At 54.0% G+C, this 12,212-nt stretch overlaps 2 protein-coding genes across 4 annotated transcripts in view; one reads left to right on the top strand and one right to left on the bottom strand.

The window, feature by feature from the left end:
* The window catches only part of ADARB2 (adenosine deaminase RNA specific B2 (inactive)), a 372,444-nt gene extending 360,353 nt beyond the window's left edge, over window positions 1-12,091 (top strand). The window contains exons 8-10 of the mRNA XM_082386052.1: window positions 5,938-6,119; window positions 9,166-9,344; window positions 10,496-12,091. Coding sequence (XP_082242178.1) covers window positions 5,938-6,119; window positions 9,166-9,344; window positions 10,496-10,672 — 538 coding nt within the window. The 3' untranslated portion in view covers window positions 10,673-12,091. The remainder of the gene's footprint in view (window positions 1-5,937; window positions 6,120-9,165; window positions 9,345-10,495) is intronic.
* The window catches only part of WDR37 (WD repeat domain 37), a 90,589-nt gene that overhangs the window by 5,563 nt on the left and 72,814 nt on the right, over window positions 1-12,212 (bottom strand). The gene's annotated exons all lie outside the window — the stretch shown is intronic.

Raw genomic sequence — 12,212 nt, 5'->3', positions numbered from 1 at the left:
CAAGTCCAGTGGTCAGGGTGGCCTCTCAGGGAAAAGGGCTGCGTTATGTGAATGTCATTATCATCAAACTCACTCCAAAGACGTGGGAACCAGGCCCAGGCTGCCCCCCTCCCTAAACCGGGTGCACAGCCAACAGAGTCTGCAAGCGCATGCAGGTCCCCAGGCTCCTGGGGGCACATCACGCTCAGCATCGTGTGCAAGCACACCTGGGGCGTCACCGGGAGGTTGGAGAGTCTGACGGACCAGCATCAAAGCCAGGATGCGCAGCACCGCAGACTGGATGCGGGCAGAGCACCCCGGCCGCGGAGAGCTTTCTCCCCCTTCCATGGAAAAAACACCCGAGGCCGGAAGTGGGGATACACCAGCTACATTTTTACCCTTTAAAAATAATTTTGATGCTGACATAGCAGAAAACGAAATCTAATTTCGTCTCTTTGGAACAGAGTCGTTGGAATTCCCAGGAAAATTCTTGGGCCATGAAAGTCTTTTGAAAGTGAGATTTTTGGCCTAAAAGGAATTTTAGTTAAAGCCCTGGAGCAAAATACTATCTTGCAGATAAAAGCTGGTTCCAATGCTCTCAAGGGATAGTGGATACCTCTCCCTTGGGTGAAGGGCTGGCTTCCATCCAAAACAGAACCAAACCTGAGATTCTGTGGCCACAAGATCCTAAATGCACCTAAGGCTACACGTTCTCATGCCTCCAGATAAAGGGAAAGTGTGATGGGACCATCTAGTCACACCGACTGGTGGAAACAGCCCACAGGGAGCGGCAGCACACATCTGAAGTTCCCCTCACCCCCCATTCAAACATAAAAGACAGTAAGAAGCATTAGGAGACTTGAAAAGTAAAAAAGACGACCAGCCAGTATCCCAGCCGTCACCGAAAACAGCAGGCACCTTGGCTATAATCGCCTTAGCCTTTCTCCTAAACGCAGGCTTTTTCCTGTCATCAGGATTTTGCTGCTTCGGGCAGTTTGCTTGCAGTCCATCACTGAACACTATGATCCTGGCTCCTTTCAAAGTCTCGGGCATTGAATCCATGTGCAAGGCTGGGGGCACCTCCCTGCTGCTGGATCCCTGGGTGCTCACAAGTGGTTGCTCCGTGCACCATGTTTCTAGAAATATCTCTGTGCAGAAGCGTTTTTCCAGATCTCCTAGTACAGACTTAGGACATACTCCCCAGGGTGGAGTTACAGAGCCCAGGGTATGGGGTAAACAGAAGCAGTGGGGTCTCCTAATGCCCCATAGCAGGTGGCATGGGCCCAACGGTGGCCCCAAAAGATATCCTTGTCCCCAGACCCTAAACCCGTGAGTGTGGCCTTACCAGGCAGGATTAAGCCAAGGATGGTGAGAGAAGGTGGCCTCTAAATGCAGCTACTGTATCCTCGTGAGCGAGGCCTTGGGGACCTGGGGACAGACGCCCAGAGCAGGTGCACAGGGGAGGCCACAGAGACGGAGGCGGGGCCCAGAGGGACGCATCCACAAGCCTCTGAGCGCCAGGTGAGCGAGGCCTGGGGGTGAGGTCTCCCCGGTGCCCCCGGGCTGCCACACCTTCACCTAAGACCTCTGCCTCCAGGACCATGAGTAAATTTCCGATGTTTCAAGCCCTTCCCCACCCACCTCACCCCCTGCCCCAGGAAACCAATGTAACCACGTAGGAGACACCACTCACTTGGCTCAACTCATGTGGTCTTTGCAAAATTACAGAACCAAAGTCATAGTGAAATCTATTCCTAAAATGCCACCGCTCATGCCAGGCTGGTGCAGACCCAGGGAAACTGCAGAATGTGGGTTGTTTCACCAGGTCCAGGAAACTCGACCTTCAACCCACGAGTTAAGGTTGGAGGCGCCTCAAAGGGTTGGATTTTCCTGCAGCTCAGGGATAAAACAGACCAAGCCCTGCGCCTCTGTGAGCCCAGGACAGATGACAAGTGTCACCGTGAGGCCCATGTTCCCATGGACATGGCCTGGCTTTTGGGACGTAAGAAGCCGATCTTAACTGTCACTAACAGGAAACACCGGCCACCTGAAAGGACAGGCGAAACAGGGAGGGGTTTTTGCTCTAAGAATCGAGAGGCAAGTAGCATATAAAAATCTAAATCTTCTGGAACTAATGTTCCTTTAGATATGGTTTCTAATTTTAAGCACCAGAGCTTGATTATCGATTGCAATGTGTCTTTAAATGAACAGATGAAAACTTTCTCCATAAAAATGAACTGTAAAGAATTACGGCTGCTCTCCGGGGACCGAGGCCCCATCTGACTCCCCGCACTGACATCTCAGGCTGCAAGAGTGCCCCCCTCTGAGAGTGGGGACCTGGCTCCGCACCCAGCCCACCTGGCAGCCGGATGGTGTTACCTACAGCTCTGCTGAAATCAGGAGGGAATACATTCATACTTCCAATCTCCAAATATGGGTCATTTTAAAACCACTGCTCTTACTAAACGCCCAGCCCCAAATGTTCCCAGCTTGGTGTAATAACCACTGCTCTTCCTTTACAGAAGACCGTGGTCACCTTACTGCAGCCTTTAGGGGAAACTTCACCCCATCTCCAGTGGTGAAGGTACAACCGTGTATCTCAGATTGGGACTCGAACCTCGCCAAAACCCACGGTCTTTTAACTGAGATCACACACCTGGTTTCAGGACTTAACGAAGCTCAGGTTCTTGAAGTCTCGTCACAGAAAGCATTCAGTGAGAGACAAAGTGATAGGTAACAAGTGGATTTATTTAGAGAGAAACATGCTCCACAGACAGAGTGTGGGCCATCTCAGAAGGTGAGAAAGGCACCAGGGTATGGGGTTGTCAGTTTTTACAGGGATGGGTAATTCCATAGGCTAACGAGTGGGAGGAGTATTCCAGCTATTTTGGGGAAGGGGTGGGGACTTCCCAAAATTGGGCCACCACCCACTTTTTGACCTTTATGGTCTGGCTTTGGAACTGTCCTGGCGCCTGTGGGTGTGTCATTTAGCTTGCTGATGTGTTACAGTGAGCATATACTGAGGCTCAAGGTCTAGTGGAAGTCGACGTGTCTGCCATCTTGGACCCATTTGGTTCTAATCAGTTTATGTCATGTCCTTGGGCTATGTCATTCTTTTAAAAGTTGTGCCCTGCCCCTCTCCCTCCTGTTTCAAAGGTAGTGAGTGATAAACTCAGGAATATTCGTCCAACATAAGCGTGGTAACAGTGATGACACGCCCGCATCTGCCGCCTCTGCTACTCCTGCAACAATGCTGAGACGGGGACACAGGTCTGAGGCAGCAGCCACCCCCCGGTCCAGCCCCCTGTCCAGCCCCCAGGACACTGCAAAGGGCTGAGAAGCACCGTTGCTGCAAAACAAACTAGAAATTAGGTGACCAGGAGACATCACGAACATTGAGGGAAAGCAGAAGAGGGGCTAAGTGACAACAAAAGACACGGACGTCACCTGGACCCGGCAGACTGACCCCCAAGTCCATGCTGCCTGCTTTGTGCCTCACCCGGCTCATAATGGAACTGCCTGGCACGCTGGAAACGCTGATGCCGGCTGCACCCAGACCAGTTCCATCCCGGCCTCGGGGGTCCTAGCAGCAGGAGGCCCCCGAAGCCGCCCCAGATGAGCCCAGGGCGCATGGCGTTGTACTCACAGCTGTGCCTCAGCCTGAGTCACCCAGCTGCACCGTGACCTTTCCCAGTGGGTGTGATTGTGCCTCCAGGTCACGGGCAAACCTGCCCACCGACAAGGAGGGAAGTGAAGTAAGGATGGATTTGGTGATGTTCAGACCTCACTGTCACGTTGGACCCGCACCTCCTCCCGGCGGCCGTGCCTCGGGGGTGAAAACGGCAGACAGGGACCCCGACCACCCACAGTCCCCGCACCTGTGCCCGCGGTTCTCGGTCTCACGCCCCGGGCGCACAGGCCCGGCCTGTCTTAGGTGGGGCCCATCCTGGGACGGTCCCCGTCAGTCCTCGAGGTACAGAGATTGTCTCTCAGTTAAAGAAAACAGCCTTTTCCCAAGATCTCTCCCTCACTTATCTTTGGTATTTCAGTGATTGACAAACAGACAAAAATATACTTATTTAGGGATTATCTATATTGAAAACTAGACCTGGGACTTTTTTCTCTGTCAACACTGCAGTCATGTCAGCTGTTTGAATAAAAGGAGAGGCACTTTTCCGTTCAATCCGGAATGCTGAAAACTCTCCAGTTTGTATTCAGGGCGACATTTGGTTTTATTGATGGTGTTGGCTGAATAAGTTAAACTCCTACAGCCAGGCAAGGAGAAGGCTGATTGTCTCTTTATTGTAAAGGTTATTAGGAGGAGACCAGATACAGAATTTGTTTGTCTTTAGACTTCCCTGCAGAGTCAGAGCCATTCAGATACGTTCCAGAAGTTTTGTTCAAAGCCAGTCCATGGACAGCCTGAAACACAGAGACATCCCCTCTGGAATACTCATCTCATGGTTGGAGAAAGGGCTTTGTTATCGATGGAGAATGTCCATTCCCCTGCTTCTCACGCCTCCAGAAATGTGCTCCCCTTCAACACTTTTGGACGCTTACTCTTTGGGAAAATCACACACTAGATCCCAAGGGCAATTCTCCACTCCTTTCTGAGAGACAGGATGTGACTTACAGAAATGACCACAATTATTTTTTTAAGTGAAGTTATGCAAATCTGAGAGACTAAAGTAAACGTTTCATAAAACCAATGACTGTTTAAATTGTAGGACTAAACTGTTTGTATATAAATATTACCTTTTATATTCCACTTGAGTTTTATGTGGGTGAGCACATTACTTTAATGACCCACACTTAACGGAGGGGGAGCCGTTTCTCAATCCTCGCCAGCCAGATGGCTGCCTCTTCTTGCATGAGATTAGAAGATGTTTCTCACTCACCTCAGTGCTTCTGAGGCAAATTAATATCGCCAGCTAAATTGCTTGTGTTTTTGGAATAAAATTTAAAGAGAATTTTTTTAAGGCAATTGGTGTCACAGGTTCTCGGAGCAGACTGATCTCTAGGTAGGCCTGCTGGTTTGAGCACTCGGTAATTAATGGAAAGAATTCTGTGTTAATTGACTGCTTCGGGAAAGGGAAATAGAATGACTCCTTATTAATCATGAAAGGAAATGTACGGCATGGAGGCACCACATTAATTGCTCTAACCGTGGAGAAATGTTAATTAATGAAAAGAATAATGATGTAAGAAATTAACTGCATAATGCTTGTGCTGATGGAGGCTGGATTTTAAGCATGTTATTTAGAGTGGAAACCACAAAATGTTGCCGTAAATAACAGATACACGGAAAGTTGTTCCACCCAAATTTACGGGGAAATGTCTGACAAGGCTCCTGTCATCTTTGCTGGCAGAAGCAAACACTCACCCAGAGCCTCATTCATGTCAAGGACCACGGCCTCGTCCTCCGATCAGGGCTCCTGAAGTCAAATCACCCCCAGAGCCAAACGAGGTCGTTCACGTCACCACAGTAGGTCCCGCCCACTGCTGAGTTTGACAAAGGGGTGGGGAGGGAGAGTATTTTCCCCTAAACTGCAATCAATTCAATTTCTGATATTTCCCAGCGAACATAAAGAAAAATTCCGATTCACTTTGGAGACAGAGGGTCTTTTTTTAAATCTGATTTTAAGTCCCTGAGAGAATATGTAGCTTCCCCTTCACCTGACAACTCGTTTTCCAGGAAAAGGATCCACGTTTATTCCCACGCAGACCCACTGACACCCGTCCCCCTGACGGCAGAGAGGGGCTCGGGGTCACCAGGGGTCACGAGGCCGAAGCCATGCCCGGTCCACTGTGCTGCGAGCCCCAGGCCAGCTCCCACCCCCCACCGCCAGCTGCATGATGGGGACAGTGACACCTCGGGGACAACGGGGCAGAAAGGCCCCCCGTCCCCCCCCAGGTGGGGCCAGTGAGCCAGGGCGCTGACGCCCCTCTCCCCCCCAGGTGGAACGTGCTGGGGCTGCAGGGGGCGCTGCTCTGCCACTTCATCGAGCCCGTGTACCTGCACAGCATCGTGGTGGGGAGCCTGCACCACACCGGCCACCTCTCCCGGGTCATGAGCCACAGGACCGAGGACATCGGCCAGCTGCCCGCCTCGTACCGGCACAACCGGCCCCTCCTCAGCGGTAAGAACAGGTCCTCAAATGCACACACCCCTCCGTCCACAAGCCCCGAGGCCCCCAAGGCAGGCTCTCCCAGTCTGGCCAATGGCCGTTTAAGACTCAGCGAGCAGAACTGCAGAGATTGGATACTTGAAAGGTCAGCCGGGTGCGGAGCATCTCCGGACGACGTTCCAGAGTGAAGGTGTAACAGGATGAGCCCCTCAGACATCACAGTGTCACTTTCAGGGCGGTGTATGCGGGTGCCCAGAGAAATACAGGCAATAAACACACATGTCCAACGGGGCAGGGGGGACCCAGGGCCACAGGCCGCCCCCACCTGATCCAGGAGCAAATTCCTGAATGTTCCCCCAACACCAAACCTGGGAGGGGGATGCCACCCCCAGGCCACCAGAGCCAGCCTGGGGTCATGAGGACCAGGAGTCACGCAGCCGTGAACCACTCTGGCAGCAGCTAAGCTCTCAGCTCAGCGGGAGGGGGTGTTGGGGAGGTAGCCCCACCCGCTGTGACCCCCGTAATTATCCCCGTAATCCACCGCGGCTCCCTCCTGGGCGGTGCCTTGTCTCTGAAGGGGCTGCAAGCCGTGATCTGCGGTGGGGGGCCCTGGGGGCGTGGGCACGTGTAGACCCACAGCGATTGGCCCGTCCGGGGCTTAGACCAGATCCTCCGAAAGAGGAGAGAGAAGATCAAAGAGCCAGTCAAGGGTTGTGGTAAGAGTCAGGCCTAAGAGTTACTCCCAGGACCCTAAGATTGTCCTCAGTTAGAAAACCAGGGGCAATGATGGTGCCCACGGGGTGGCGGTAACTCGCGGGGACAGCTCTCAGCCAGGCCAGCCCCCAAGAGAACACACCTCCCCACTCCCTCAACCCTCCCACGAGAGTCACCAGCCGAGGGCAGCATCACGGACCCCAAAGCTCAGACAGGGCGGAAGAGGATGCTCCCAGTGGGGCTGGGACCGCCCAGGGCTCAGTGGCTATGCCCCAGGTTTCTTTACACACCAGACCCTGTTCCTAAAATCTAAGACCCTCTGCCAAATCCGGGGACCACGTCAGATTCCAGGGGCTCCCAGCGTCCAGGGAGGGGACTCAGCAAACTACAGCGAGGCCGTGGGAGCAGGGGTCGCAGTGCCCATCCAGGACCACAGCCCCACCTTCCCTTCCCGTGACTCGGGCCGACCTGTCGCGGAGGGGGTTCCCTCACCCCTGTCCTCGCCGTGAACGGTGCCTTCGGATCTGACCCAAAGCTGTGCCCATGGCTGTGGCGCCCTACGGCCTGAGCCCGGCAGGTGATGGCCACGTACAACCTGTGGGTGGTTCTCCTCGGGGGTGGGTGCCCAGAGAGGCCTGGTCTGCACGGTGCAGCTACTCACCCTCCACGAGTCCTCCCCAGAGAACAGCTCCACCATTCAGGGAAGGGACCTAACTAAACCCAGCAGCCACCCCCGTCAACGTCAAGATGAGGCACACACCCTGTCACACCAACCACGACAGCTGCTGTTACCTCCATGTACAAATGTGGAAATAGACTCACAGGAATTTAAGTGTGAGGATGCTCTATTTATCAACATGGAGCAAGGATTTGAACCCCGTTTAACCAGAAGGCCAAGTTCTCCCAGCACACCCACTGTGACCCGTGGCAACGGCACCATTTCTTAACCACATAAGAATTAACAACACAAACAAGACCAGCTGAAGAGGTGGCGACATCCACCTCGTGGGAGGTGGGGATGGGAGCCTGAGACCCACGCCCGTCTCCAAGGGGCTCAGTCCTGACTCACCATCATCAAGCAGGGGATGGGAAGGTTTGCCTCAAATTCAACGTCTATGAAACCAGAGTCATTTTCTAAACGGTCAATAATTTCAGTAATTCTGATAAAATATCACTTTGGGCCCAGTTTCAATGTCTTTCTTTCACTTTCCCTTTTCTTCTTTCTCCTTGTTCTTTCTTAAAATGTTGAAGATTAATGACTTCCTGTGGTTGAGCAGCAGAAACAGCTCTGCAGTGGCCCCCAAAGACCTAGAATTCCTGGTGTGGAGCTAAAAGCAAATGTTCAGTTCTTGGGTGTCTAAGTTAAATTTAGTTTCCATCTATGTGGATGAGTCAGGTGACAACTTTTCCATGTGTCCAGCTCCTTGGGTTGCCACTTGCTTCCCAGCACCAGGCTCTGCTTCCCCGTGAGATGCTGCCGGAGCCCCTGGGCCCACCCACCCAGGGCCCTGAGAGGCCCCATCCAGCCGTCCAATCCGTCCACTCGGGAGCAGGAGGCGGGGAAGGAGCAGAGTGTGGATGGGAGCAGCTGCTCAGGGGGCTGGATCCAGGGAAGGCGTCAGGAGGAGCACGGCGGGGTGGGGGGTGGGGGTCCAGGCTGAACATCCTGCAGCACTGTGGCCGTGAACACACACGAGACCAAGGCCCTTCTCTGCTCACTCCTGCGTGACCCCAGTGGGAGCCGGGGTTGGGGGTGGAGCCAGCCCGTCAGCTGCGTGGGGAGTCGGGGGGCATGGAGGGCATGTGGCCGAGGCCCTGGGGTCAGCGCCCCTCCTCCCAGGCCACCATCCCGCATGGTTTAGCATCCTCGGCGGCCCCAGGACTTAGAAAGACCCACTCCCGGTTTAACGCTCTGCGGTCCTTAAATTCAAACCAGGGCCCAGTTTCCAGTCCCCACTGGGCTCCAGTCACCTTGCCGGGTCGGCGCCTTGCACCCTCAGAGCTCGCTTGTTTTCACTCCATTTCGTATCTCGTCAGCCAGACTGTGACCCTGGCGTCTGCCCTGTGGGGAGCGGGCAGGCAGCAGGTGCCCCGTAAACGCACGCTCTCAGCTGGCCTTTATGCGGCCCCATCTGTTCACCAGTCCACGCGACAAACATCCAGAGAAAGGGGGAAACGTGGGCAGAGTGTTATTACAGGACAGCCTTGCATTTAAAATCCTTCGAATCCAAGCCCCCGTGATGGCACTCGGGCCGGCCGTCCACCCCGTCCCACCAGCGTGGGGACCGTTGCCCACCCACCCGGCCAGCAGCGCTCACGCCCGGCGCCCCGTCTCTCCCGGCAGGAGTGAGTCAGGCCGAGGCGCGGCAGCCTGGGAAGTCGCCCCACTTCAGCGTGAACTGGGTGGTGGGCACGGCGGACGTGGAGGTCATCGACGCCACCACCGGCAAGCGGAGCTGCGGCCGCTCGTCCAGGCTCTGCAAGCACAGGCTCTCGGCCCGGTGGGCGCGGCTCTACGGCAAGGTCAGTGGGGCTGGACACGAGCGGGGCCCAGGGAGCTGCCACTTGGGCAGAGCCAGGGTGACACGGGACACGCAAACCAGCCCCCGTGTCCCTGCCCACCCCCCCGCCAACCCCAGGTGTGGCCCCTCCGAGTGGGGCCCCCGACCCGCAGCAGGGTCTCATGCTGTGGTCCCAGCAATAGGTGGAAAGGGGCTCACTGGTGAACAGCTGTGGCCAGTGCAGCCCGTGAGAAAGTCCATAGAAACTTCGGAGTCCATGTCATTCCAGTTCAGACGGAAGGAAATGGATGCCCAGAAAAGTTAGGTGTTCCCCCAGTTACACGGCGGTGAGTGTCAGGGACGGATTGGCCGGCCAGTGGCAGGTGCCGCCCCCCGCCAACCACTTCCCCGCTCACCGCACCCCCGACCCTGGCGTGTGGGTGGTGAAGCCAGGCCGGGTCCTGCCCCGCTGGACACAGGGGCCAGTCCCCGTCCTCCCAGTGGGCTAGCAGGCGACTCCGCCTGGGACGCTGCCTTCATTCCCACGGCCCCCTCGGCCTCACCACCCACGCCAATTTGACCCCCTAAACCTCCTCGAAAAAGAAAAAAATTATGCACAGCTTGTGTTGTTAATAGCAGACAAGTTCTGTGTTTATTTTTTTCATTAATCACTCACACTTCTTGTGAAGCAAAGTCTCCCTAATAACTAGGTTTTCCAGGGAATCACAGAATTGCCTGATAGAACTGGGAAATTTCTACTGTTACTGTCTTTCTTTTTTTGGAATTTTATATGAAATTTTATTTATCAATAGATCAAATTAGAGAGAATAGATATTTTTCTTTGTTACTGAGGCATAATTGACATACGAACAGTGTATATATTTAAGGTGCACAACTGGATATTTTGATACGTTGTGAAATGACCCCAGAATTGCACTAATTGACTCACGCAGCCCCTCCCATCATCCATGTGGTGAGAGGACTTAACCTGAGATCCACCCTCTTGGCAAACTCCAAGCCCACGTGATGATCTCGCTGCTTTTCTGTTTAAAGGAAGAGAGAAGGAAAAGTGACTGGCAGGGCCAGTGCCTGCTTGCCAGGCTTGAGCGGTCCTGCTGGTCGGGGCCCGTTCCTGGCGAGGGCTCACCCGTCCTCTCTCGTTCTGTCCCACAGCTGAGCACACGGATCCCAAGCCACGGAGACACGCCATCCATGTACTGTGAGGCCAAGCGGGGGGCACGCACCTACCAGGCTGTCAAACAGCAGCTGTTCAGAGCATTCCAGAAGGCCGGCCTGGGCACCTGGGTGAGGAAGCCGCCAGAGCAAGACCAGTTCCTACTAACGCTGTGAGGCCCCGGGCTGGCCCCACGCAGCGGGCGAAGCCGTGTGTGGGTGTGTCATGCCCTGACGGTGCTGATCTGTGCTGTGCATTCGTTTTCCTTTGGTGTTCAGAAACACACGCGTGTCTGAAGCTCAGATGAGCAAATAGCCTTGCGTTAGGGACATGCTGCTTCTCCGACGGCTGCTCCCAAGGTGCCAGGACCGAGATCGCCCACCACACCCGCCTACGCACAAACGGCTCTCCCTCCTCCGTGTGTCCAAGGGAATTTCCATTTGGGCCAGAGGGTCTGAGTGGATGCCTTGAAAAGCAGTGCCGAGGCTTGGCCGGTGAGAACCAACCAGGCCCATCCCCGACGCTTCCCTCCCCGCCACGCACCTCCTGAGCGAGGGGTTCCCACGAGCACAGCGTGTGTGAGACTTCAGGATAAGCCACAAGTGAAGAGAAAAGCCATGGGCTCCTCCCCAAAGAAGCCAGTAAGGACGAGCTATCATATTCATTACTATTTAAGTTTTTCACTCCACCTCCTTTCAAAATGATTTGAGACACATGATATTAAAGAACCCCTAAAAGAGGAACAGAGAGTGAGACCATTCTTGCAGAGAGCAAAGGAACAGTTTCCAAAGCACCCGGGGGCCAAGATTTAGGGCGTGAAGAAACCACTGCTACATGTCCTGGTGACGAGGGTCCCAGATGCGCAGCCCGGGGCCCCACGCCCATGGCTTGACGCAGCTGCTTCCCTGGCAGATGATGACCCGACCACATGGACAAGGTCTGAGCTGATAGGGTCCCCCCCAGGGAATCAATCAGGAAACCAAGTCCCAGACCAAGTCCTGCCTTTTTAACTGAGTTTTATCAGACAGCAAGCACAGAAACTCACAGAACCTTCCCCTTAGGCCTGAGGGGCCTCCAGCTCTCTCATCTCGGTTCTCTGATCTCCATCCTGAACAACAAAAAAATTCACTTAAAGCAGCTGCAAAAGTGCAAGAGGCAGAATTCTGCCCCCTTTAGGTTCCCTCGAGCACACGGGGCATCCGGGGTTGAGTGAGGGGCGGGATCCTGACCTCCTGTCCACGCAGGAGGGTGGCACCCCCATGACATCTCGAGTCCATCATATGCCTTGAATTGTTTCACCGCCGAGGACTCATTTCTGGCTCCATCATGCTGGTTAACCAGCCTCTCGTTCCTCCATCTAAAAGATCCACATCTGAGATTCATCGTCCAGAATATAAATAGCAAAGCTCTGTAGCAGCCTGGGCACCTCACTTAACCCGAGAAAGGCAAGTGCAGCATCACAAAGATCTCATAACAACGGGGCAAAAGCAAAACAAAGTGAGTTGTAGGTATTGTCACAAGAGAACAAGAAGTAGAGATACTAAGTATGGAGAGAAACTTTTCCTGGGATTTAATATAAAGTCAAACTTACTCAAGTTCTTTTATAAGAGAAAACGGGCCGGGTATTTGACAACTTCTCCAGCATAAAGTTTCAAGAGAGATGAAAATGGTTTTGCAAATAGATGACTCGTATTAATCTTTCATACAAATCGAGGA

This window comes from Balaenoptera borealis, assembly GCF_965194805.1.
Source record: "Balaenoptera borealis genome assembly, chromosome: 3".
Taxonomy (NCBI): Eukaryota; Metazoa; Chordata; class Mammalia; order Artiodactyla; family Balaenopteridae; genus Balaenoptera; species Balaenoptera borealis.
This window is presented reverse-complemented; position numbering and strand designations above follow the sequence as displayed.